This window comes from Protopterus annectens, chromosome 12.part0, assembly GCF_019279795.1.
Source record: "Protopterus annectens isolate FY-2018-M chromosome 12.part0, PAN1.0, whole genome shotgun sequence".
Classification (NCBI taxonomy): domain Eukaryota; kingdom Metazoa; phylum Chordata; order Ceratodontiformes; family Protopteridae; genus Protopterus; species Protopterus annectens.
The window spans coordinates 369,835,787-369,860,686 of record NC_056746.1 but is presented as its reverse complement, the minus strand read 5'-3'; the positions used below and the strand labels follow the sequence as shown (position 1 = coordinate 369,860,686).

Sequence of the window (24,900 nt, the reverse complement as noted above, 5' to 3'; positions counted from 1 at the left end):
GGGTTTGGGTGATGGGGTTTTGATTCCTTTCCAACCCTAGTTTTCTGAGAACGTGCTTAGGGCCATGCAGGGGACCAGGACACACAGTACCAGAAAATCTTGTGTGCCCAATGGATGAGATTTTCTGTTTGGTGACTGAAACATCAACAGGACCCTTTTTCTGTGGGGGTCTGTTTGTTTTTTTCCTGTCTGTGTGAACTACTGCATGCTGGCTTGGCATATTCTTCACTAAAAGCCCACTTCTCAGCCATTTCTGCCTGTCTGCCACTTACTCCTCCTTGACTTCTAGGTTTGGTTTAAGTAGTACTGTCCAGATCTTTGGCTCTTTGTTCCATGAAACTGGATAACTTTTCTTGCTCATCATGATAGTCACTACTATAAGAACGACAACAATTTCTATTAGGACACATGACCCCCCCCCCCCCTTTGGCAGCTAGCATTTTGTCAAGTGTCAGATGATTTTGTAGTACCACAGTTCAAATTTCAGCCATTTCTTGATTTGCAGTCCTGATATGATGTGAAGTATGGTTTGCTACCTCATGAAGAATTTGAGCAAGCTTGGTGACTTTTGAGCATTGTCCTTAGTCAGGGAATTGATAAAGTGAAGGTATAGATTCAAATACAAGATCTGATATTGTTAATCCTCGTTCATTCCTTACGTATGGGTATTGATTCTGACCTCGGAACCGAGCCGGCCATCTTCCAAGCTCGCGTCAGCTACAAACACTCGAACTAAAACTCTTGCCCAGAATTCCCCTCTCCCTTTTACCTCAGATTTTGTTTGCTGTGTCTAAATTCAGTTGTGTCAAGCTACTTCTCTTGAGGTAAGTACAATATTTTGTTGTCATACTAGTCTAAAACAACATTTTCTCTCAGAAAAGTTGCTAATTTGTTTTCTCTTTCCTTATCGCATTTAGCGACTATCCCTTCTTGATTTTTTCAATCCCCTTCATCCTTTTTACCACGAGGTATTTTCTTCTTTACCATCGTTGGTAAACCCCTTTTCCTCCTTACCTTTGGGTATTTCTTGTACCATTGCTGGTATTCTTTCTGATTTCCTTCTTTCCTATCATGGCAGATAAAAATGGTAGTCCAGGATTTAAGAGATGTTCAGATTGTGTCCATAAATTACCTACTTCAGATGGACATTCTCTGTGTGTCTATTGCTTGGGTGTGCCTCATTTATCAGTTGACCCTCCCTGTGGAATTTGTAAGAACTTCTCTAACAGAACGTTGATTGAGAGGAAAAATAAATTGTTATTGAAGGGGCTACTTAAATCTCCTTTTCAAGAGGCTATTCCTGGGTCTGAGGCTTCAACCCCTCCAAGATCCCATAAGAAAAAGACTGATGATCATACAAAGGCCAAGTCTCTTCCTTCATCCCCAGCTGGGTCCTCCCAACAACGGAGACCCAAGAAGGCTAAGCTTTCTACTTTGGATCTGACTTTTTTGCCTCCAGCGCTTTCGGTGCCTAGACCTTCGGCACCGAGGCCATCAGTTCCATCTGTGATTTCGGCACTGACTAACGTGCCCTTTACTGTATCGGTACCTAAGGGCTCCTCGATTCAGACTTCTCCACTGGCACCGACTATCCAGCCGGTGCAGACTGTAACCACATTGGCTCCGACACCTTACACGGAGCCAAAACTCAGTTATTGACACCGATTTTTTCGGTCCCAGCCTTGGCGCCGACAACCACTTTGGGACTGACCTTATTGTCGGTGCAGGCCATGACTTCGGCACCGATGATTTCCTCGGTGCAGACACCTGTAGTTTAGTCCCTTACAGCCCCATTGTTTTCAGTGCAGACTGGTGAAGTGGGTACCGAGCTTGTCCCATCTTTGGATGGACCTGACTCTCCCTCAGCCTTGTCCGTGAAATCCACAAGAAGCCTCTCTGAACATGACATGTTGCGTCTTGTGGATCAAGTGCTTTTGGCCAGAGGTATCCCATCCCCCCAGCACCTATCCTTCCTTGGGAGGTGATCACCCTTTGCCAAAGACCCCTACTTATTATCCTCCTTCATTGCCTTTGAAACCCCTTGATATAGCACAGTCTTCCCCCTCTACGGTTCCCTTCATGGACCTCACTAAGGAACCGCAGTTGCCTTCGTGGCAGGAGAGTTTTGCTATGACCCAGGATGTCAGCTGTGGCATACGTAATTTGGTGTTTCACAGCCATCCAGGGACTCCGAGTCGGCAGGCTGAGCCACTTAGGGGAGGGGTGACCCCTGTCCTGGACACTCACCCCTCTTCAGGTGGACCGGCCTTCCAAATAATGGAGAAGACTATGGCGTCTGCTGGCGATACTGTGCTGTCAATCTCCCCACCCTCCTCTGGACCGCAATGTACACAAGTCACTCCTAGCGGACACCGGGTGCAAGGGCCTCAGGATGTACTCCCACAGGAAACCCCTTTTGCGTTGTCTTCCTCAGCTTCTCCCTCTGAGGAAGTTCATCGAAAAAGCTTGTGCAAGAGGAAGCAGATGGACTCTACAGAGGAGTCCCTTACTGAAGACACAGACTTTGGTGATGGGGAAGGGTCCCCTCGGTCACCCTCTGAGGTATCCTTTGGTGATATCCTCGAAATCCTTAGAGAGGTGACTGGCAGCCCTCTAACCCGACCTCTGAAGAGTCTGTGTTCCTGCAGGCCTTTCGCACCCGGCCCCCTATCTCCTGGGTTACTCCACCTGCCGATGAACTGGTCCGGCTCATTGTGCAGCGTGTGTGGAAGATTCCTGACATTGAGGCCATTCCCCAGAGGCCAGATAAAATGTTGTCCCCTCCTGCTACTGACCCCCATTGGTCCACAAGTCTTCCTGTAGATGGTCTGGTGGTGGAGGTTGCAACCAAGAAGGACCTGGCGGAAGAAGAAAGCCAAACTGTCCATCCGCCCAACAAAGAGTCCCTGGCTGTGGACAGAATAGGGAAGCGTACTTTTGCATCAGCGACCTTTGCAATCAGGTCCCTGAATTATATGGCACACTTTACCAGGCTTCAAAGGGATTTATTTTCTGAGCTCTCTGAAACTTTGGCTGTTGCCATGTCTGATGAGGTCCATGACAAACTGGCCTCTCAGCTGGCTACCATTGAAATTATATCAAACTCTTCCATGCGCCTGATATCTCACGCATCAGAAGGAGCAGCTAGAGCGGTGAGTTGAGGCATTGTTTTGAGACTACACACCTGGATGCGCTTATGTAATTTCGCGGAACCCTTCAAGGCTTTCTTTCTCAACGCTTCCATCGAAGCCTCTTCATTGTTTGGACCCAAGGTTAAAAGCACACTGGCCAGATGTGAACAGGATGGTAAGACCCTTTCTGCCATGGGTGTCTGTAATTCTTCCCCTCAATGTGCTTTCTCCAGAAACCAGAAGAGTGGGAAGATATGGTACAAAAAGTCTCAGGGTCCTTTCCATGACACACAGGCAGAGTTCTCCCCTAGAGGCAGAGGGGGAAACTCACAGGGAAGATACCCTTTTCGGGGCAGAGGGGGTCCACGTAACCAGGGTTTCAGGGACTCTTTTCCTGGCCAATCCTACCAGTGCTCCTGAAGAGTGGCCCAACTCCTTTCCTCTGGAGGTGATTGGGGGTCGTTTCTCCTTGTACCCTTCTGCCTGGCTAACCATCACCACCGACTCTTGGGTACAGAGGATAATAACCAGAGGTTACCATATTCCCTTCAATCTTTGTCCTGCCCCCCAACAAACTTACCCGACGTTCCACCCAGTCAAAGGGAAGAAGCAGTATTAGAGATAGCAAAGCTGCTAAGAAAAAGAGTCATCCAACTAGTCCCTCCAGACCCGATAGGATCCGGATTCTACTCGAGACTCTTTTTGTGCCAAAGAAAACCAGGGACTGGAGACCAATTTTGGATCTCAATGTATTGAACAAGTTTGTAAGAGTACAAAAATTCTGGATGGTCACAATGCAGTCTATCCTCCTGCTTTTGGAAAAAGACGATTGGATGTGCTCGATAGAGCTTCAAAATGCATACTACCACATAAAAGTGGACAGGCCATCAAGAAGATTTCTGCACTTCTGTGCGGGAGCCAGTCACTACCAGTTCAGAGTAATGCCCTTCGGATTCTCTACAGCCCCCAGAGTGTTCACAAAGTGCATGGCAGTCGTCACAGCTCACTTGCGACTACAGGGATTCCAGGAGTTTCCATACCTAGACGACTGGCTCATCTCCGCCCCCACCAGACATCTATTGGAAGAAGCCATGGGCGTACTCTCTCCTTGCTGCAGAAAGACTAGGCATAACCATAAACTGGCAAAAATCCAATCTCACCCCATCTCAGTCTACAGAATTCATAGGGGGTCATCTTGGATACAAAGAATTACAGAGCATCCATTCCAGAGCACAGAATTCTAAGGATAAAGCAACAACTGATCCCAATCCTTTCAAGGGAGAAATCTACAGCTCACTCTGTCCTACAGCTGTTGGGTTCCATGGCAGCCTCCATCGCTATTATCCCCCTGGCCAGGTTTCACGTGAGGCTTCTACAATGGCTACTGCTCACCCAATGGTATCCTTTTCAGTATCTTCTTTCAGCCAGGATTTGAGTAACTCACAGGTGCAAACAGGATTTAAATTGGTGGATGACCCACAACCCATCACAATGGTCTCGCCCCATCTCCCCCCAGCAGCCCAAGGCTACAGTGGCCACGGACACCTCCCTGATGGGGTGGGGGGGGCTGTGTCAGGGACAGACAGTCCAAGGCACTTGGTCCGAATTGGAGGCCCAACTGCATATAAATGTTCTAGAGCTGAGGGCGGTGCTTCTGGCGTTGCAAGCATTCCAACCCCTGCTGCCGTCTGGGACTATTGCTATACAATCAGACAGCATGGCGGTGGTCTGGTACATCAACAAACAGGGCAGAACCAAATCTTACCCCCTTTGTCAAGAGGCCATGAGGATATGGCAGTGGGCGATGGCTACCAACCGTTTTCTTCTAGCGACACAGATTCCCAGGAGTTCCAGTGTGATAGCAGACAGACTCAGCTGGTGCATTCTACAACCTCACGAGTGGTACCCGAATCCCTTGATAGCGGCAGAGATCTTCCACCGCTGGGGCCTTCCTTGCTGCGACCTCTTTGCATCCTCAACCAACTACAAATGCAGCAACTACTTACCCTGATTCCCCCTCCGGGACAGTCACCCAGGGATGCTCTAGTCCACGATTGGCCCTCAGGTCTTCTTTATGCATTTCCACCTCTCCCCCTCATTCCCCAGTTTCTGAAGAAAGCCCGCCAGTTGAAGAGCACGGTGATCCTCATAGCACCATATTGGCCTAGTCAGATTTGGTTCCCCTTCCTTTGGCCTCACCTGCTAGATCAGCCATGGATTCTCCATCCAACCCCGAGGTTGATCTCCCATCAACAGAATCTGATTCATCCCAACTTGGACAGCCTGAAGCTCTCAGCTTGGCTCCTCCAATTCCCTTGATTGCCAGGCAGAATGATCTTTCTTTGCCAGTATGGGACATTCTTATTGCATCTCATAAGTCTTCCACTAGAATTACTTATCTAAGCAAGTGGAAAAGATTTACCTGTTGGCTGAAAGAAAAGCAAGTAGATCCCTTTTCAGCACCAGTGTCGATAGTACTAGAGTATCTAGCTGACCTATTTCAATCGGGGCTATCGGCCTCTACCATTAGAGTTCATTTGGCTGCAATATCTAATTTCCATGAGGGTATCCAAGACTCCTCTCTTATGTCACACAAATTATGCAAGACCTTCATAAAAGGTGTGAATCATCTGAAGCCCCCTTTTAGAGAACCTGTTCAACCATGGGACCTGTCATTAGTTCTACAAGCTCTGACAATGCCACCTTTCGAACCAGCTTCTTGAGACCTCAGATATTTGTCATGGAAAACCTCATTTTTGGTCACCATTACTTCTGCCAGATGTATCTCTGACCTTCAAGCCTTATGCATCAAGAGTCCATACTTGATTTTTCATAGAGATAGTGTGTCATTGAGAACTAATCCTTCCTTTCTGCCAAAAGTGATCTCTGAAATGTCCATTAATCAAACCATTGATTTGCCAGTTTTCTTCCCCAATCATTCAAACAAAGGAGAGTATTGCCTACATACCCTAGATATTCACAGGCAAATTTGCTTCTACTTGAACAGGACTAAGGCCTCTCGTAAATCAGACCAGTTATTTTTGGCCTATTCTGGACCTAGATTAGGATGTGCTGTTGCTAAGGTCACATTGGCTAGATGGTTGAAAGACTGTGTGACCTTCATTTATACACAGCGTAATATTCCATTGGTGACTACCATAAAGGCTCATTCGACAAGGTCGGTGTCAACTTCTGCTGCCTTCCATGCCAGAGCTTCTTTATATGACATCTGTGCAGCTGCAACTTGGGCTATGCCTCATACCTTCATCAGTCATTACAAATTGGATTTGGCCACCAGGGGAAGAGCATCTTTTGGTTCTATGGTGCTCAGGAATGTCCTTCCATGAGAGCCTCCCAGGAATAGAGGTAGCTGGGGACTCTGTCCCATACGTAAGGAATGAACGAGGGTTAACAATATCAGATAAAGAAGTTATGTCTTACCATAACATTCCATCTGTATTGTTGATCCTCGTTCAGTCATTACGACCCTCCCTCCTTCCCCCTCCTGTGGCTTCTAGTGGATCTCACCATCCAGTTCTTTTAGGTCATTTGACCAGAGGTAGCCTCTACCTTCTTTTGACTTGCAAACTCAATCTGAGGTAACAGGGAGAGGGGAATTCTGGGTAAGAGTTTTAGCTCGAGAGTTTGTAGTTGACGCGAGCTTGGAAGATGGCCAGCTCGGTTCTGAGGTTGGAACTGATACCCATATGTAATGACTGAATGAGGAGCAACAATACAGATGGAGCATTATGGTAAGACATAACTTCTTTTTTTTTTAGCAACTGTTACAGAATCTGCTTTGTGACATGGGTACGTTTCCAGCCTTGCAGAAAACATACATACCACCACTAATGTAAACTGCAATTTGCGGTCCTTTGGCATCTAGACAAAATCCAGCTGCAGATTAAAAAAAAGGTCCCCAAAGCATGCAGCTTTAACGTTCAAGTTTTTGATATATGTTAGACATGCTGTACAATTATTATTATACTAAAGTATCAGAGAGGAGACAATAAGGGGCATACCAACTTCGGGTAATATGATTAAATAATGCTGCCTTACCTGCATGGGCTGGTAAATGATATACCCTTAACAGGTAAGGTAGCAAGGAGGCAGGTGCCACCAGTTGGGATGTTGCCGTAACCCATCAGTGGGTTTACTGCATCCATCTTTAAGCCACATGTCAACTTCTCCCTGTGATGCTTCAGCTTAGAAAGCTGATACTGTCTTAAAATCAAACATATCATCACAAAGTCCTTCTACAGCTTGCTTAGCAGCTTGATCTGTCAAATTATTCCCCTTTGAAACAGTATATGTACCCTTTTGATGGGCATTACACTTGCTAATTCTTTAGGTAGCAAAAGAGAATCAAATAGAGCATTCACAAAAAAAATAAATAAATAAAAACATTTTTAATCTGTGTTCTTGCTGAAGTTAAAATCCTGTCTGCTTCCAAAGTTGCCCCAAATCATGTACTACACCAAGAGCATAGCAACTGTTGTAGACATTGGCAACTTTGTCTTTAGCTAACTTACATGGCCTTTGTAGAGCCGCTAACTCAGCTGCCTGGGCAGAATTTGTGCCCTCTAGTCTTTGTTGAAGCAAAACATCATTATTGGTGCAGACAGATATTCCTGTGACCAGATTTCCATTTCAGGCTCTTCCACAGGAACCATCCACAAATGGATCTAGTTCAGCGTTGAGTATAGGAGTGTCCTCTTAAGTCATTCCTAGGAGAAAGGAGATAATTAGTCACATCCTCACCAGTAGGTAACAAAGATGCAGGATTTAGAACAGAACAATGTATGAGAGAAATTGCTGGATCAGAGAGAAGTCAGTTTATATTTAGTTAAACGTGCAGTTGAGAAGGGTTGAGTTTTCATTTTAAGTAAGACAAGAGGATACAGAATGAGGGGACAGGTACTGTAAGATCATGCCCAAGCATCAGTGATTGCGCAAGTTTGACTAGAATGGTGGCAGCGGCCACTGCACTTAAACATGGTGGAAATCCCTTTGCAACTGAATTAAGTGCTGTATTACAATAAGCTAATGGACGATAGTTGTCCCTATGTTTCTGTGCAAGCACTCCCTGAGGAAATCCATTTCTTTCATGACAAACTTCTTATTTCATCTGAAGCAACTACCCGAAGCAGCTGGTTTAAATCTGTCAAAGTAGGGTTGGAACATTCTATTAATGTTTTTAATTCCTCCTTGAACCTTAACAGAACTTCTCTAATTAAAAAATTTTTGAACAAAGTATGCAAATCACCAAGGGTCCAAGGGTGATGAACAAGCTCTCTATTGGCCCCCAATGTTTCTCTAAGAGGTGCCAAAAGATCCTATCCAGAGGCAACAACCTCTTGTGCTATCCTGTCGTGCGAGCGTATGTTGTGAAGTATGGGTGCATCAAATACTAGTACTCCTGTTGGAGAAGGTAGAGGCTTGTTGGAAATGAGAAGGAGAAGAAAAAGAACTCTCCCCAGCTGCAGATGCCTGTTCTGAAGTTAACGGTTGAACAGAGGAACTGGGTTGAGCTATAACAGCACCACTGTAACCTGGTGTCCACTGGACAGTTGCCCAAAGTCAAAGGGTCCGAGAAACAGCAGACTCTTGCACTGGAGCCACACATACTGGTAAATATGGGGGTGAGGGTGCATTAGCTACTGGAGGATTACCATCCTCTTAGGAAGTCTGTGCTTTTTGGCCATCCCCAGTTCCTTCCAAACCTGCCAAAACAGGATAAAGGGGATCCCTTTTTACTGGTATGTACTGCAAGTTTAGCCTCTTTCACCTGTTGTAACAACTTTTTATTAGTATCCTATAATCCCCTTAATGCTGATTAATTTTCCCTTTTAAGAGTTTCAATATACCAAGAATAAAATAGTGCCAATTGTTCCCCACTTGCTGTTTTTTTTTTCCAAAATACCCTTCGTATTCTGTAATTTATTCTTATCTTAAGTTCCATTTAATGTAAATACTTCACCAAAGCAATTTTTAGTAAACTGAAACTACTTATTCAAATGCTTACAATATTCCTTTCCATAATTATGATACATAGCATGTGATCCTGTCTGCTTAACTTTGTTCCCATTTTTCCTATTAAGAGAGCTGGATCCTGGTAATTCAGAAAAGAAAAATGACTACATCAATTCATGTACCATTCAGGGAAGAAAGGGAAGGGATTCTGTCATTGTGCAATGACAGAGAAAAGGTTTCAATCCGCCTTTTCCCACAGCACCCCCTTGCTTTCGTCCTCAACATTTACAGCTCCAACATTGTGATTGGGATAACTGGGTGGATAGGTACTGTGTTCAGAACTGACCACTCTTTTGGACCCTCTGAGGGTACTTTTACACAGTCACACCATACTATGGGCTCATAAACTTGATTACCAGCACACCCACACCTATGTCCACACATGCTATGGGCTCATAAATTTGATTACCAGCACACCCATGTCCCAACATGCTATAAGCTCATGAACTTGATTTACCCACACACACATACACCTATGTCCTAGCATGCTGTAGGATCATGAACTTGATTTATACACACAGACACACACACACACACACACACACACACACACACACACACACCTATGTCCCAGCATGCTATAGGCTCTTGAACGTGAGTTAACTTTTAACTTTAACCTCTCTTTTTCTCTCTCTCTCTCTCTTTTCACTCATACATTAAACAACATAAAACATCTCTCATGCCTCTTACCTTTTAATCTTGAGGGTGCCACCCTCAGTTCAAGATGTCTTTTTGTGTTTGTTTTCTCTTTTGTTGTGTGTGCATACACATTAATAAACTTCTAATTTCCTGTGGGGTCCTCCCACTATTTCTTTAGATATACCTAATAAGCAAACTCTGTCATTCAACAAAACAGTTATTCACTCATTCCACATTTTTAATTAGTTATCTAAGAGAGAAGAAAACATTTTCCACAAATCCATATTCTCCATTTTTAGTTTTGCATGTTTGCACACCCTGAATAGTTAGGTATCTGAATCTCTGACTATTCCATACAAAGTAGCATGGAATTTACAGAAGAATTTTCAGTTCAGAAATAACAGAGAGTTTTACCTTTTAGTCTCGATTCAAGAATAATGCTTCAGGATGTGCAAAGTACTTGTTTGTTCCATAAAGAGCGCTAGGAGACTGCCTATTAACATTTTCAGATCAGTCTCAAAGAACAGAGGACAATACCTCATTTATATATTTTTTCTTATCAGTTTCATGCATGCGGAACTTTGACATAACATAATCTTTTAACAAATAGTAAAAGTTAAGTCCTCATGATCCTCGCTTAGATATTCATGTGAACACTTGAAAATATGCCTTTTAAAACATAGATTTTTTTGGCTTGCAACTTTTTAACATTTGGTACTAGTACACACTATCTCTCAGACATCTTTGCAAAGGCTCATCCCCCAGCTTGAGAAGGCCCTGAGGGTACTGTTGAGTAATCTGGTTTCCATGTAAACCTGATGCTTTTAAATATAACATCCCCTAACTCTTTTAGCACTTACTTTGCCTATCTGTCAGTACAGAGAGGATACAATTGTAAGACACTTGAAATATAAAGCTACTGCTTTTGTGAAAGTATATGTTGCATAATCATGCATCTATTTTTCATTTTTCTTTTGACATATAAACTTATTATAAACATTTTATTTGATTCATTTGTCAAGAAAATACAAGTTAATATGCATTTTGTGAAGAAAAAACATAAGACTTTTAATAATCTTCCATAACGGAGGGAAGCAATTCATGTAGGTGTAAGAAAACCAGCACCATGAAAATTAATAATTACAACTGGTAAGTAGCCGATGAAACCTCTATAACATGGGAGTGATGAGGTGGTAATGATGAGGTAATCGAGGTGTTGAGTTTTGCACAAGCTGTAGTCAGCCAGTGTATGCTTTGAGAGGCCTAAGCAGAGGAAATTGAACCATCAAGATGAGTGGAAAACAAGGTGTGAAAGACAACAGAAACAAACTTGGGAAGTATCAAGTGCTCAACTCTCATGCGGTTCCTTAAATGCAAGCAAGTTTAACTTAGTGACAGTGGACACATGTTCTTCGTGTTTCACTGTTGCAGTCATTACATTTGGGTAATCTGCTGGCAGGTTGCCCTCAGTCACCCTGATTAACAAAGTCTTGGGTCCTGCATCAGTTGCTGTCCCTTCTTCCATGATGTCAGGTCATCAGGGGTATAAAACATGCAGCCGACGCCATTACATCAGTCTTTCTTGCCGCACGGTGCCCGAAGCAGAAGCAGTTCACAAGTGCCGGTCGGCAGACTCCTGAAATTTTCGTTTTCAAGTTTCAGATCTGAAGTCTTCAACTAAAAAGCTAAGTACCCCGTTGGGGAAACTTTTTCTTGCTCCTTACCGATGTCAGTAAAAGTTAGCAATTGCATTACTTGTGGGAAGCAAATACCTCATAAGGATTTTCATTTGTACTGTATTTAATCAACGCACTATTAAACGTCGGTACATTTTTGCTTCTAAATATTTTGGCTCACACTTTAATTATCTAGAAATGTTGTCGGTTAGCAATCCGACTACCGGAATACCTAAAAAACGCAAAGAAAAAGACAGACAGGCCGTTGAGGTCCAAAACTGCCGACGACGCTTCTCCTAAGCCAGTTGCCAGTTCGCCGGTACTCAGTGAGGAGTTTTCGCAGCCCCTGATACCCGCTACTTCTGATTCCCAGGCCTCTACTGAGACCCATTCGGAGTCCGGTATGCCGCAAGATGCTTCAGTTATGGAACCCGCGGATGTCTCTACCTTGGATGGGTCCAGAGCTGCTGTGCAGGCACCGGCTTCTGAGGGTGTTTTCAGGCCTACAGATTTGTATATTAGACCGATGCCGTCTTCAAAACTAAGGCCAAAATCTCGACCTGTGCCTAAAAAAACAATGCCTGGGCCACATGTGCAAGCCCCTATGCCTAAAAAACAAATGATCAAAATGGCTGAAGATTTAATTAGCCACCCCCCCCCCTTCTAAGAGTCCTAGGCAAGACATTGATTATGAATCTTCTGAACAGGATTCTATTTCTTCTGACTATTCTAATGAACAGGAATTGTCTATACCTACTTATGAGGACTCTGATACAGAAGATTCCATTCCTTCTGCTTCTCCCCCTGAGGATTTTTCTTTTGGGAAACTTTACATACCTTAAGGGAACATTTCCACTGGGAAAGTTAGGATTTTTCTGAATCTAAAAAGAGACTTGGGGATTTTCTTCTTCTGCCTCAGCATAGGCCTTTGGCTATATCTCCTGTTCTAGACATTGTTGATGATATGTTTTCAGAATCGAGTATGGCTCCTGATTCTCTGCCTCCGGCTCCTTGTAAGCCAGACAGATACTACAGGGTTTGTGACTCCCACAAATTCCTTTTCAAAAATCCTGTTGTAGATCCTGAAACCATTTCTCAGGGTCCCAAGGGCATTAAGGCTTCTACTGCTAAAAATCCTACCCCTTCTGATAGAGATTCCAGGGCGCTGGATTGATAGCGTAAGAAGGTTTACACTTCTGCAACCTTGGTAATCAGGGCTTTAAACTGTCAATTTCATATGCTAAAATATCAACAGCATATCATGGGACTGCTTAAACAGAAAATGATGTTAATTTCTGACTGTGTGGAAAACAAAGAATTACAGGATTTATTGCATTCAACTGAACAAGTTGGAAAACATACTTTGCAATGTGGTTTTCATTCTTTGGAGGCTTCTTGTAGGGCTGCTGTAACTGGGTCTAAGCTAAGAAGGCATGCTTGGCTCAATGAGCAAAATCTGCATGATTATGTTAAAGCAAAATTGTTGGATGCTCCTTTACAACAGGACAGTCTGTTTGGTAATGAGACTGAAGAAGTTTTAAAAAAGATGGAAGATAAAGCTAAATCTATGCAAAATGTGAAAGATTTCTTACAAGTGCAACCTCCAAGATTTAGTAGGCACTGGCCTACTAAGTACTGGTCCTTGACAGTTCCTTCGAGAGCCATTCAAGTCAAACCCAGACATTCCAAAGGCTCCATGTTTCAGTCACAAGGGACTTTCAGAACAAAACAATGGGGTGCCTCCTCTTCCAAATCTGGAAACAACAAGACACCTCCCTATGGTAAGCAGTCTCAGTGACTTCCCTTTACCAAGCACTTACCTTTAGCCACCCCTTTGGGGGGAAAACTGGCAACTTATAACCCAGGACAAATGGATTTTAAATCTAGTATCCCAGGGATACAGATTTCATTTCCAAATGTTGCCAATTCCAAACGGATGGCCAGACCTGCCCCCGAATCAGTGGGCAGAGGCTCAGAAACAAGTACTTTCCCTCATGAGCATGGGGGCTATTCAACCAGTACCAGAAGAGGAAAAAGGACAAGGTTTCTATTCAAGACTTTTCCTGGTACCCAAAAAAGACAAATCATGGTGTCCAATTCTGGACTTGTCTACTCTAAACACCTTTCTGGACATTCCAAAAATTCAGGATGCTGACTCTTCACCAGTTACTTCCTATGCTAGGCAAAGATGCCTGGATGGCAACTCTAGACTTAAAAGAGGCTTACCTGCATATCCCAATCAGGGAACATTGCAGAAGATACCTCCACTTCAAAGCAGACTACTTGCATTACCAGTTCTCTGCACTGCCCTTTGGCTTATCTACTTCACCCAGTGTCTTTACAAAGTGCCTGTCTCCAGTAATTGCATTTTGCAGGCAAAGAAATATTCAAATATATCCATACCTGGACAACTGTCTAATTCAGACAGAAAACAAGGACACACTTCTAAACCATCTGGCATTTGTAAAAAGAATTCTAACCTGTCTAGGGTACACTATAAACGAAAAGAAATCACAACTGGTACCCTCTCAAAAAATTACATTCCTGGGTGCAAGCTTGAATACAACTGCCCAGATGACTTTCCTTACGCCAGAGAAGCAAATTCATTTGGTGACTTACTTCAAACAGCTGGCCACAAAAACCCTGCTTTCTGCAAGGCAAATACTGCAAGCCTTGGGGTTCATGGCCTCCGCATTCTTCTAATTCCATATGCAAGACTGCATATGAGGAAAAGTCAGTGGTACTTAAAAGGTCTATGGAGTCAGCATTGTCACAGCCTGGAAACAATGATCCCTATTATACCTTGCCTGCAACTAGAGTTTCTATGGCGGGCAGAGGCCTGCCACCAAAACAAGGGACTGCCATTCAGACCACCCCCCTGCTGCCCAAACCCTAACTACAGATGCATCAGACCGTGCTGGGGGGCACATCTGGCAGGGAAGTGCATTCAGGGCAAATGGAGCTCAAATCAATTGCACCTTCATATCAATCAAAAAGAAATGCTAGCTGTACAGAATGCCCTGATAGCCTTCAAGGACTACCTTCATCCAGGACAATTAATGATAAAGACAGACAACACCACGGTTATGTGGTACATAAACAAGCAGGGGGTACACACTCCTACCCCCTTTGCAGACTAGTCATGACATTGTGGAACACGGCCTTGACCTGTCAAGTACAACTACAAGCTCAGTTCCTGCCAGGAAAGCTGAATACTCTGGCAGACGAACTAAGCAGAAATCTCATGGACCCACACAAATGGAAACTGGAACCACGGATTTTCAACATGTTGACATGCAAATGGGGGAGCCCAGACATAGATCTTTTTGCCTTACCCCTGAACGATCAGTTGGACAAATTTTACACAAGAACTCATCACAAAAAAGCCTGGGAAGTGGATGCGCTATCCTTCAGCTGGAAAAACCTATCAGTCTATGCCTTTCCCCCTCTGCCTCTGCTCTCCAAAGTTTTACTAAAAGTCAAACAGGACAAACCAAAAATGATTTTGATTGCTCCAGACTGGCCTCGCCAACACTGGTACCCACTCCTGCACAATGTGTCACACCTTCCACCGTGGCACCTGCCTCAGACATCTTACTTACTGTCTCAGCAGAACAACCAAATTCTGCACACTCAGCTCCAAACTTTGAATCTTGCAGCGTGGCTAATCACCTAAATTCACCCTTAGCATCCCTCAGCAAACCTGTGATGGATGTCATTTTGCAGACGAGAAGGCCTAGTACTAGAAAATCTTATGCTGACAAATGGAAAAGATTCTATGCCTGGAATCGATCTCAAGAGATAAGCACAGCAGTGCCCAACATTCCTCAGATTTTACAATACTTAACTGAGATGCTTCAAAAGGGCCTATACTTTACTTCCATAAAAATCCATGCCTCAACCATTTCAGCTCATTACAACACGGAACCTCCCCTCTTCTCTCATCCTCTGCTAAAACAGTATCTCAGAGGGGCCACAAACTTAAGACCACCCAGGAGAGCTCCAACCCCTGCCTGGGACCTCAATTTTGTATTGGAAAAGCTCACTGTCCCTCCTTTCGAGCCAGCTGCTACGGCAGACTTAAAATTTCTCTCCTGGAAAACAGCTTTCCTTTTAGCAGTCACTTCAGCTAGAAGGATTTCCGAATTACAGCCTCTTATGGCAGTGGAGCCTTTCATCATTTTTCAAGCAGACAGGGTATCTCTCAGGACCAATCCATCCTTCATGCCTAAGGTGGTATCCAGTGTGGCTCTTAATCAGACCATTCATTTGCCAACTTTCTTTCCCAATCCACAGAACAAGGGGGAGCAGATTCTGAATTCATTGGATGTACACAGACAACGTAGATTTTACTTAAACAGGACAAAATCTCAAAAAAATCTGAAGAACTGCTGGTGGCATTTGCTGCAGGGGCAGAGGGAAAGGCTATTTCAAAGCAGACCATTTCCAAATAGATAAGCCATTGTATTAATTTCTGCTATATGCACCATGAAAAACTATCCCCCAGGGGATCAGATCCCATTCCACAAGGGCTGCATCTATGTCTACAGCCTTTCTCAGAGGTGTTCCTACCAGGGACATTCTAGAAACTGCTACCTGGAGCTCAGTTCATACGTTCACCAAACATTACCATTTACCACTTCTCTCTAAATCCCGTGCTGGCTTTGCCACTGCTGCCCTGCAGGGCCTTATAGCTGGTCCTAATGCTGTATAATTCCCTCCACCCAACCATAGCTTTGGGAATCTACCCAAATGTAATGACTGCAACAGTGAAAAACAAAGAACATAGTACAGTTGTGTACACTTACCGTAAATGTAGATGTTTGAGTGTATTCACTGTTGCAGTCCTGGTTACCCTCCCTCCAGCCCCCTATTTTTCTCTGGCTATGCCTCTACTTTCTTTCACTGTGCTTAAAAGCCCTTTTGGTGTATTTGCTTTTGGGATTGGAGGTATACTTTTTGTGTTTTTAATTTTTATTTGCACCCCATTTGGGGGGCACCTGACATCTGGGGCAAGAAAAACTGATGTAATGATGTTGGCTGCATGTTTTATACCCCTGACGACCTGACGTCATGTAAGAAGGGACAGCAACCAACGCAGGACCCAAGACTTTGTTAATCAGGCCGACTGGGGGCAACCTGCCAGCAGATTACCCAGATGTAATGACTGCAACAGTGAATACACTCGAACATCTACATTTATGGTAAGTGTACACAACTGTACTTTCCCTGCCAGTCACTCGTCAGAGATGACAACATGGCTGTGCACTTTTGACACATTTCCAGTCTGTTGCCATCATGGAAAATAAAGAATGGAGGAAAAAATGCAAAAGAGAGGAATCTGTTAGAGAATTATACAGCGCCAAGGCCTTCATCATGGATGTGTTCAGTTACAGCGTTTCACTAATAAGCCAGAAATGGATAGCTTCCAAAATAATCTGCTAAGTAATACATGCACACCATAGTGTCCTGAAAGAAGCATAGGAAATACTGTCCATAGTCTGAGTAAAAATGATAGGCCTACAGTATCTTTTTAATCAGATCTCCATGGGGAAAAATAAACACTGTGAGATTATAACAGACCCAAGGTTGAAGCATGCAGATGTTCTTCATCTCACATTGCTGCAGTCCTTACTTATGGGTAATCCGCTGTCCTCGGTCGGCCCGAATACCAAAGTATTAGGCTGGCGTCGGTCATAACTGACATCAGAGCGTCAGGGTGTAAAAGCGCTGACCCACGCCATATCCTCAGTCTTTTGCCGCATGGTCCGATGCAGAAGCAGCGTTGCAAATTCTGAGTTTCTTTTGTTTTCTTGCCTCAGTTAATTCGGATGTCAGAAAAAGTGAATAATTGTATTTCTTGTGGGAAACAGATTATCATTCCTTGTTTGGGAGTTTGCTATAAAAAGAAGGTTAGGTTAGGGGTGTAATTATAATATGCCGTCGGATCCTCCGGCAAAGACAAATCCTTGAAACCTAGACAGGTTGATTCGCGCCAGAAGCTTCAGTAGAGCAGGGGATCCGGCTGAAGTTTCTGTAACTTTGATTTGCAGGATGTGGCCTCCCAGGAGTCAGGTCAGGCTGAAGGGCCTCTCAAGTTACTGTTCTCTATGCCTAAGGTGGTTAGGGCCTCTGCTTCTATTCCTAAGGCTTCTTCTAAGGGCAGGTCTGTTTTGCCTTCCTCTGGTGTCCCTCCAGGTACTTCAGGGTCTGTGCCTAAAAAGCACATGCTTAAAATGGCAGAAGATTTGATTACTTTAATTAGAGGTTCTATGCCCCCTCCTGATAAGAGGCCCAGGGTGGAGCCAGAGTTGGAAAGTTTGGATCAGGCCACAGATGACTCAGAGTCTTCTGCTGAAGATATTCTAGATTTTCTTCCTCATTCGGATTCTGATGCAGAGGATTCCACTCCTTCTGCTTCTCCTCCAGAGGATTTTTTTTCTTTCAAAAAACTCTGCATTCCATGAGGAGCATTTAAGTGGGAAGGACAGGATTTCTCTGATTCAAGGAAGAGGCTTAGGGAATTCTTGTTTTTACCACAGCATAGACCCTTGGCTATACCTCCTGTTTTGGATGTTGTTCAAGATGTTTTCTCGGAGGCTTCCCTTAATCCAGATTCTTTGCCTCCTAGTTAAACCGGACAGATATTACAGGGTGCCTGAGGCTCATAAATATCTGTATAAGAGTCCTAGGCGGACCCAGAAACTATTAGTCAGGGGCCTAAGGGTGTTAGAGCCTCTGTTGTAAAGAATCCGGTTCCTCTAGATAAGGAAGCTAGAGCTTTGGATAGATGGGGTAAGAAGGTGTATACCTCTTCTACTTTAGCAATGAGGGCTTTAAATTGCCAGTTTCATATGTTGAAGTATCAGAATTTCCTCCTTTCTCAGCTAAAATCTAAAGTGGATGCTTTGGCAGAGGGCATAGAGTGTAAAGAATTGCAGGATTTAGTACATGTCTCTGAACAGGTGGGTAAGCATTCTTTGCAGTGTGGTTTTGATGCTGCAGGGGCTCTTCTAGGGTGGCTGCCACTGGTTCAGTTCTTGCTTAAGGATCAGAATTTGTCGAGCATGTTAAAACTAGAATTCTGGATGCCCCTTTACAGTCTGAAGTTTTGTTTGGTCCCCCTGTGGAATCGGTTTTGAAGAAAATGGAAGACAAGGCTAAGTCTATGCAGACTGTTAAAGATTTTTTGCAGGTGCAACCTCCAAAGTTTAGTAGAAATTGGCCTACTAAGAGGTGGACCTACCCTTCTTCTGATTCTCAATCTAGGGGTAGATCTAGGCGTGGCAGGGGCAGAGCTCACAGTACGTTCAGGCCTAGAACTTGGAGTTCACCTGCACAATCTGCAGGTGAGGGCAGGGGCCAGTCCTTTCGTAAACAGGCCCAATGACCTGCATTTTCAGCTGCCAGATTCTTCTTGCCTGGCAGCTCCTTTGGGAGGAAAGTTAGCACTCTTCAAGCAAAACTGGCTTTTAGTCACCCAGGACTAATGGGTATTGGACATTATAAACCGAGGCTACAAGTTTTATTTCCATACATTGCCTCCTTTCAAAGGCATGCCAGCTCCTCGGCAAAGGATAGAGGCTCACAAGCAGATTTCTTTGCTTCTTCAAATAGGAGCTATACAGCCAGTTCCTCTCGCCTGTTTCTAGTACCAAAGAGGGAACACGTGGAGACCAATTTTGGATTTATCTATCCTCAACACTTATCTGGACATTCCAAAGTTCAAAATGCTGACGTTACAACAGCTTTTACCTCTGTTGGGAAAAGATCACTGGATGGTAACTCTGGGTCTCAAAGAGGCTTATCTTCATGTTCCTATCAGGCCCAGTTGCAGGAGGTCCCTGCGCTTCGGCTGGAAATGTACATTATCAGTTCTCTCTGCATGCTTTTGGCTTTATCTACTGCGCCAGAGTGTTTCACAAGGTTCTGGCTCCAGTGATAGCCTTTTTCAGGTTAAGAGGAATACAGATTTATCCTTATTTGGACGATTGCCTGATTATTGCACAACACAAAGGACGAACTTCTTCATCATCTACAGTATGTGATGGTAGTGTTAAGATGCCTAGGGTATTCTGTGCGAAACAAAGTCCAGTCTAGTACCCTCTCAGGACATGTGCTTTCTGGGTGTGAGACTGAATACAGCTTCCCAGATGGCCTTTTGACCCCGGACAAACAAAGAAGCCTTTCTCTTTATTTCCATCAAATGTCTCTACAGTCCAGGCTGACTGCAAGGACAGTCCTTCAAGCCTTGGGGTTCATGGCATCTTGTATTCTGGTGCTTCCCAATGCCAAACTGCATATGAGGAAGCTTCAATGGTATCTCAAAATGTATGGACACAACACTGCCAAGATCTAGACACTGTCATTCCAATAATACCTTGCATTCAGAAGGAATTTTTGTGGTGGGCTCAGGAATGTCACCTAAACAAGGGACTCTCTGTGACCCGACCAGAGGCGAGTCAGATTTTAACGACAGATGCCTCGGACAAGGCTTGGGAGCACACCTCAATGGAAAATGGGTGCAAGACACGTGGCCTGTCAGACTTCAACATTTGCATATCAACTTGAAGGAGATGTTAGCAGTTCAATTTGCATTGATGGCTTTCAGGGATTTACTTCACCCAGGACAGGTGTTGATTCAAACAGACAACACTACTGTCATGTGGTACATCAACAAGCAAGGGGAACCCATTTGTACCCTCTTTGCAGGCAAGCGATGATTTTGTGGGAGACTGCTCTCAGTTTACAACTCAATCTTCAGGCAAGGTTTCTACCAGGAGCACAGAACTCCTTAGCAGATGTGTTGAGCAGACAAATTGTGGATCCTCACGGTGGAAACTGGATCCTCATGTGTTTCAGAAGTTGACAGTGTTATGGGGGACTCCAGACATAGATCTGTTCGCTTCTCCACTAAATTACCAGTTGCCAAAGTTTTGCACAAAAATGTTTCATCCCACAGCTTGGAAGGTGGATGCTCTATCATTCAGTTGGAGCAATCTTCATGTCTATGCCTTTCCACCTCTGCCTCTCATTCCCAAGGTACTCCTGAAGGCCAGAATAGACAAGCCATCCATGATTCTGATAGCGCCGGATTGGCCTCGACAGCACTGGTACCCACTACTGAGGAGTTTAGTACGGGAGCCTCCATGTCCCTACCTTGATCTTTTGTCTAGGCAATCACAATCAATGTCAAGATTCAGTCTCTGCATCTCACAGCCTGGCATATTCTGTTCTAGACCCTGGAGGTCTCAGCTTCCACAACAAGTTTTGAATGTTATTTTGGAGAAAGTTTACGCAGATAAATGGAGGAGATTTTTTCTTTGGAGCAGAGCGAAGGACTTTGATGTTTCCAAGCCTGATTTAAGTGTTTCTCTTCAATATCTTACTGAGTTATTGGACAAGGGTTTGTCTTTCTCCTCGATAAAGGTTCATGCTGCAGCCATTCGGCTCACTATGACTGTGACCCTCCTTTGTTTTCCCATCCTTTGTTTAAGCAATTTCTTAGAGGGGCAAAGAACATAAGACCCCACGTAGAGCTCCTACTCCTGCTTGGGATCTCAATTTTGTGTTGGAAAAACTTACTCTACAACCTTTTGAGCCTGCAGCTACTGCCGAGTTAAAGTATTTATCATGGAAGACTGCTTTTTTGTTGGCCATTACCTCTGCAAGAAGGGTTTCTGAATTACAGGCCCTTATGGCAGTGGAACCTTTCCTGATTTTTCATAAGGATAGGGTATCTTACTAATCCTTCCTTTATGCCTAAAGTGGTTTCTAGTGTGGCCTTGAACCAAACTATTCATTTGCCTACTTTTTATGCAAACCCCCAAAATAAAGGGGAGACGATTTTGCATACTTTGGATATTCACAGACAGTTACGTTATTATTTGAGCAGAACCAAGGGGTTCAGGCAGTCTCAGTAGTTGTTTGTTTCTTTGCTTTGGGTTCTCAGAAACCTGTTTCAAAACAAACTATTTCTAAATGGATTGGGTTTTGTATTTCTTTCTGTTATTCCCATCATGGTAAGGAGGTTCGGCTGGAATCAGACCTCATTCCACTAGAGCTACCACTTCTACTGCCTTTCTAAGGGGTAGCTACAAAAGATATTTTGGAAGCAGCCACTTGGAGTTCAGTACATACTTTTTCCAAGCATTACCACCTTCCTCTTTATTCTAAGTCTAGGGCTGGATTTGCCTCTGCTATATTACAGGGCATTTTAGCAGCCCCTAATGCTTTATGATTTTGCCATCCTCCCTTTACCTCTGCTTTGGGATTCTACCCATAAGTAAGGACTGCAGCAATGTGAGATGAAGAACATAGTACAGTTTTGTACCTACCATAAATGTAGATGTTCGAAGATCCACATTGCTGCAGTTCCTCCTTCCCCTCTGTAGTTTGGCATGGTAATATAGTTTGGGTTTTGGTTGTTGTTGGGCATGTTTTTGGGAGGTATCCTGTTTTTGGGCTGTGGCCTTTCTTTTTAGGGCCTTCTGACATCTGGGGCAAGAAAAGACTGAGGATATGACGTCGGTCATGCGCTTTTATACCCTGATGTCAGTTCTGAGCGCCCATGACTGACGTCAGCCTAATACTTTGGTATTCGGGCCGACCGAGGACAGCGGATTACCCATAAGTAAGGACTGCAGCAATGTGGATCTTCGAACATCTACATTTATGGTAGGTACAAAACTGTACTTTCTCCACACTCCGAGAATTAAGAAAAAAAGGTGTTTAGCCAGCCTTGTGACATAGAGCAAGGCATAAAGAAATTAAAGCCATGACTACTGCCCAGGCAACATAAGTTTGATTAGCAACCTGGGCAAGTGGCAATGCTGGTATGAAGGATGGGTGGTGCCTATCCTAGGGGGAGGGAGATGGCTCCCATCTGGCTGTCTCCGCTATATCACTGCCAGCATGAAAGTTTCAGGGTGCAGATGTAGGAAGTGCTGTAGGAAAGGGAGTGTATTGTGGCTGTCCAAGCTGGTGATGGCAGCTCTTATCCTGTATATGAAGAAGTATGTATGCATGGATGGGGGGGGGGGGGAGGTTTGGCAGTCACTGTGGTGATGCAGATGTGCACATCACCACCAGGGTGATGGGATAAATGCTTCAGTGCAAAAATGCTGTCTTTGCTGCAGTGCTGTCAAGAGCACATCCCCACTGTTTGCCCAGATGGTCTCTCGTATAGGCTCCTGCCTTGGTGAATCTAAGGATAATCTTCATCAACAGGGAGTAAATGAGCCATGTACCATTTTGAAGGCTCCACTATCAGCAGGCAAAGGGGAGAAAAAGAAAAGAAAAAGAACAAAAAATGTTTACGCCTGAAACTGCCCTTTGGATATGTCCAGAAATATAGAAGGAAAAGTCTAGTACCATAGAGGAGAGTCAGCAGTAAGAATGCAGTTGTACAATTAGGAAACTGTTTTCCACATGCAGAGGAAAGCTTAGGCAGAATAAGAAGATATTAATAGTTTCAATCTGTAGCTATTGGATGAGCATTAATTACCTTTGCTCTAATATGCCACTAGTTTAGGCAGGTGGGACCTCATTTTTAATACAAAAAGTAGCACTCCAAGAGTGCATCACTGAATTGTCTTTATTGGCGCATTAATTCATGTTCCTTGGTTTGGGGGAGGTTGAGAGAGCATGTCCCAAAGACTTCCACTGTCAAAGATGTCTTATGATTTACTTATGAAATGTTTACTTATATATGGGTTAACATGTCAAACAAAACAAGATGGAGTGCATTTTTTAGCTTCCAAAAAGAATGCTTATGGAGTAGATCACGCTTCTTTACATCTATCCATGTTGCATGGTGACAAAGATGATTTATATGAAGTTTAGAATGGTTATGTAAATGACATTAATTCTTTTGAAAATGGCCTCTCTTGGTGAGCTCTGTACACCATTAAGATGCAGAAGTAGAACACTTTTCATATTTGCAATGTTGCATTTGTTGAATATTTTTAAGGTTAATATGATTATAAAGAAAATGTCTCTAGAGGGGCTTTTATATAATATAATCAACAAGAGGATGCCATATGAGTGGAACAGTTTTTTTTTCTCTGTAGTACAGTGACTGTGCAAGAACAGAATGAATAATTTAATTTTTTTTTTTTGAAATTTGATGCATTCTTCCTTTAATATCCTGTAAATAACTGTATCTATTTGTTTTTCTTGCTACAGGATTTGGTAGACCTGGAACAAGTTCTGAGAGTCGGGTCTAATACTGTGAGATATGTTGCATTAATATATGCAAAACCGTGGTTGCTGCATTATGTTAATTTAAGGTACAGTACAAAGCATTTTTTTAAGGAATACATTTTAAATTCTGAAGGACAAGCTTCATCTTCGGCTCAGAATCAAGAGGTGGAGGTTGCTCAGGATAACCCTGCTGAATCTTTGGTATCAAGCATGGAAACTCCATTGTCATCTGTAATAGAAAGAGAGAGAAGCAGTTCACAGAGTGTAGAAGCGGAACAGGTAGATAGTGACCAGAGTGTTATAGACATTGAGCAGACTGTGAAGCAATCTCATGAAGATATTGACTCTGAGTCCGAGTCCAGAAGGCCTCCTAAAAAGAAAGTTTTACAAGGCCAAGGCTTGCCTACATCACCAAGAACTCTAAGTTGTGACTCAGATGTTGCTCTGCAGTCTGTATTGAAAAGAACAGAAATTTGCGATCAGCTGGAGCCAGAGACTTCTGACAAGCTTCAGGACAAGGGTCAAGACAGCCAACAACAGAGTCTTCTAGAAGAAACAGAAAGCTTTTCAGAAAAAGATTCTCAGGGTAAGATTTCTGAATATCCTTTTCCATCAGCAGAACATCTTAGAGGTTGTCACATTTTTATTGTTATTTTGTACATTCACTTCATGATAATTTCCTTGTAGGTTTTCACTTAATTTGAAATATGGTACTTCTACCGCTCACATTCTCTGTCCTCACATTCCTTGTCCTCTGTAAGTCAGTTTTGATGCTTGTAATACTGGATTAGCACCTGTTTCCACAGTTTTTATTCTCTTTTGTCAATATTGCACATACATGAAACATCAGTTAATAGTTTAAGCAAATATTCACGTAACTTGTATTATGACAGAAAATAAATTTGTCATTGCCTCTGTTAAGCCAGGAGTTTCACGTGTCAGCTTTTCGTAACTGTTAATGTGAGTCTTTGAACATACAAAACCACATGTGCTGTTATTGTGTGACCTAAAGTCAGATTGGAAGTCTTATAGCTAGGAGAGTGCGTAACATACCCTCCCTGAAAGACCCATCACTGAATAATTACTGTCACTGTAAGGGCCAATTCACTATGTATAAAGAAGAGCACCCTTGGTTGCCTGTTCACTAACAGAGACACCTAGACATGGCTGACATTAGTAATTCCCACTCCCCATTATGGTGCATCTGGACTGCAAAG

General features: G+C 43.6%; 1 protein-coding gene across 1 annotated transcript in view; it reads left to right on the top strand.

Moving 5' to 3' along the window:
- Positions 1–24,900, top strand: part of GTF3C1 (general transcription factor IIIC subunit 1) — a gene marked incomplete in the record, with an annotated part of 1,808,906 nt that overhangs the window by 1,536,872 nt on the left and 247,134 nt on the right. Inside the window, 1 exon segment of the mRNA XM_044089472.1 lies at positions 23,666–24,269. Coding sequence (XP_043945407.1) covers positions 23,666–24,269 — 604 coding nt within the window.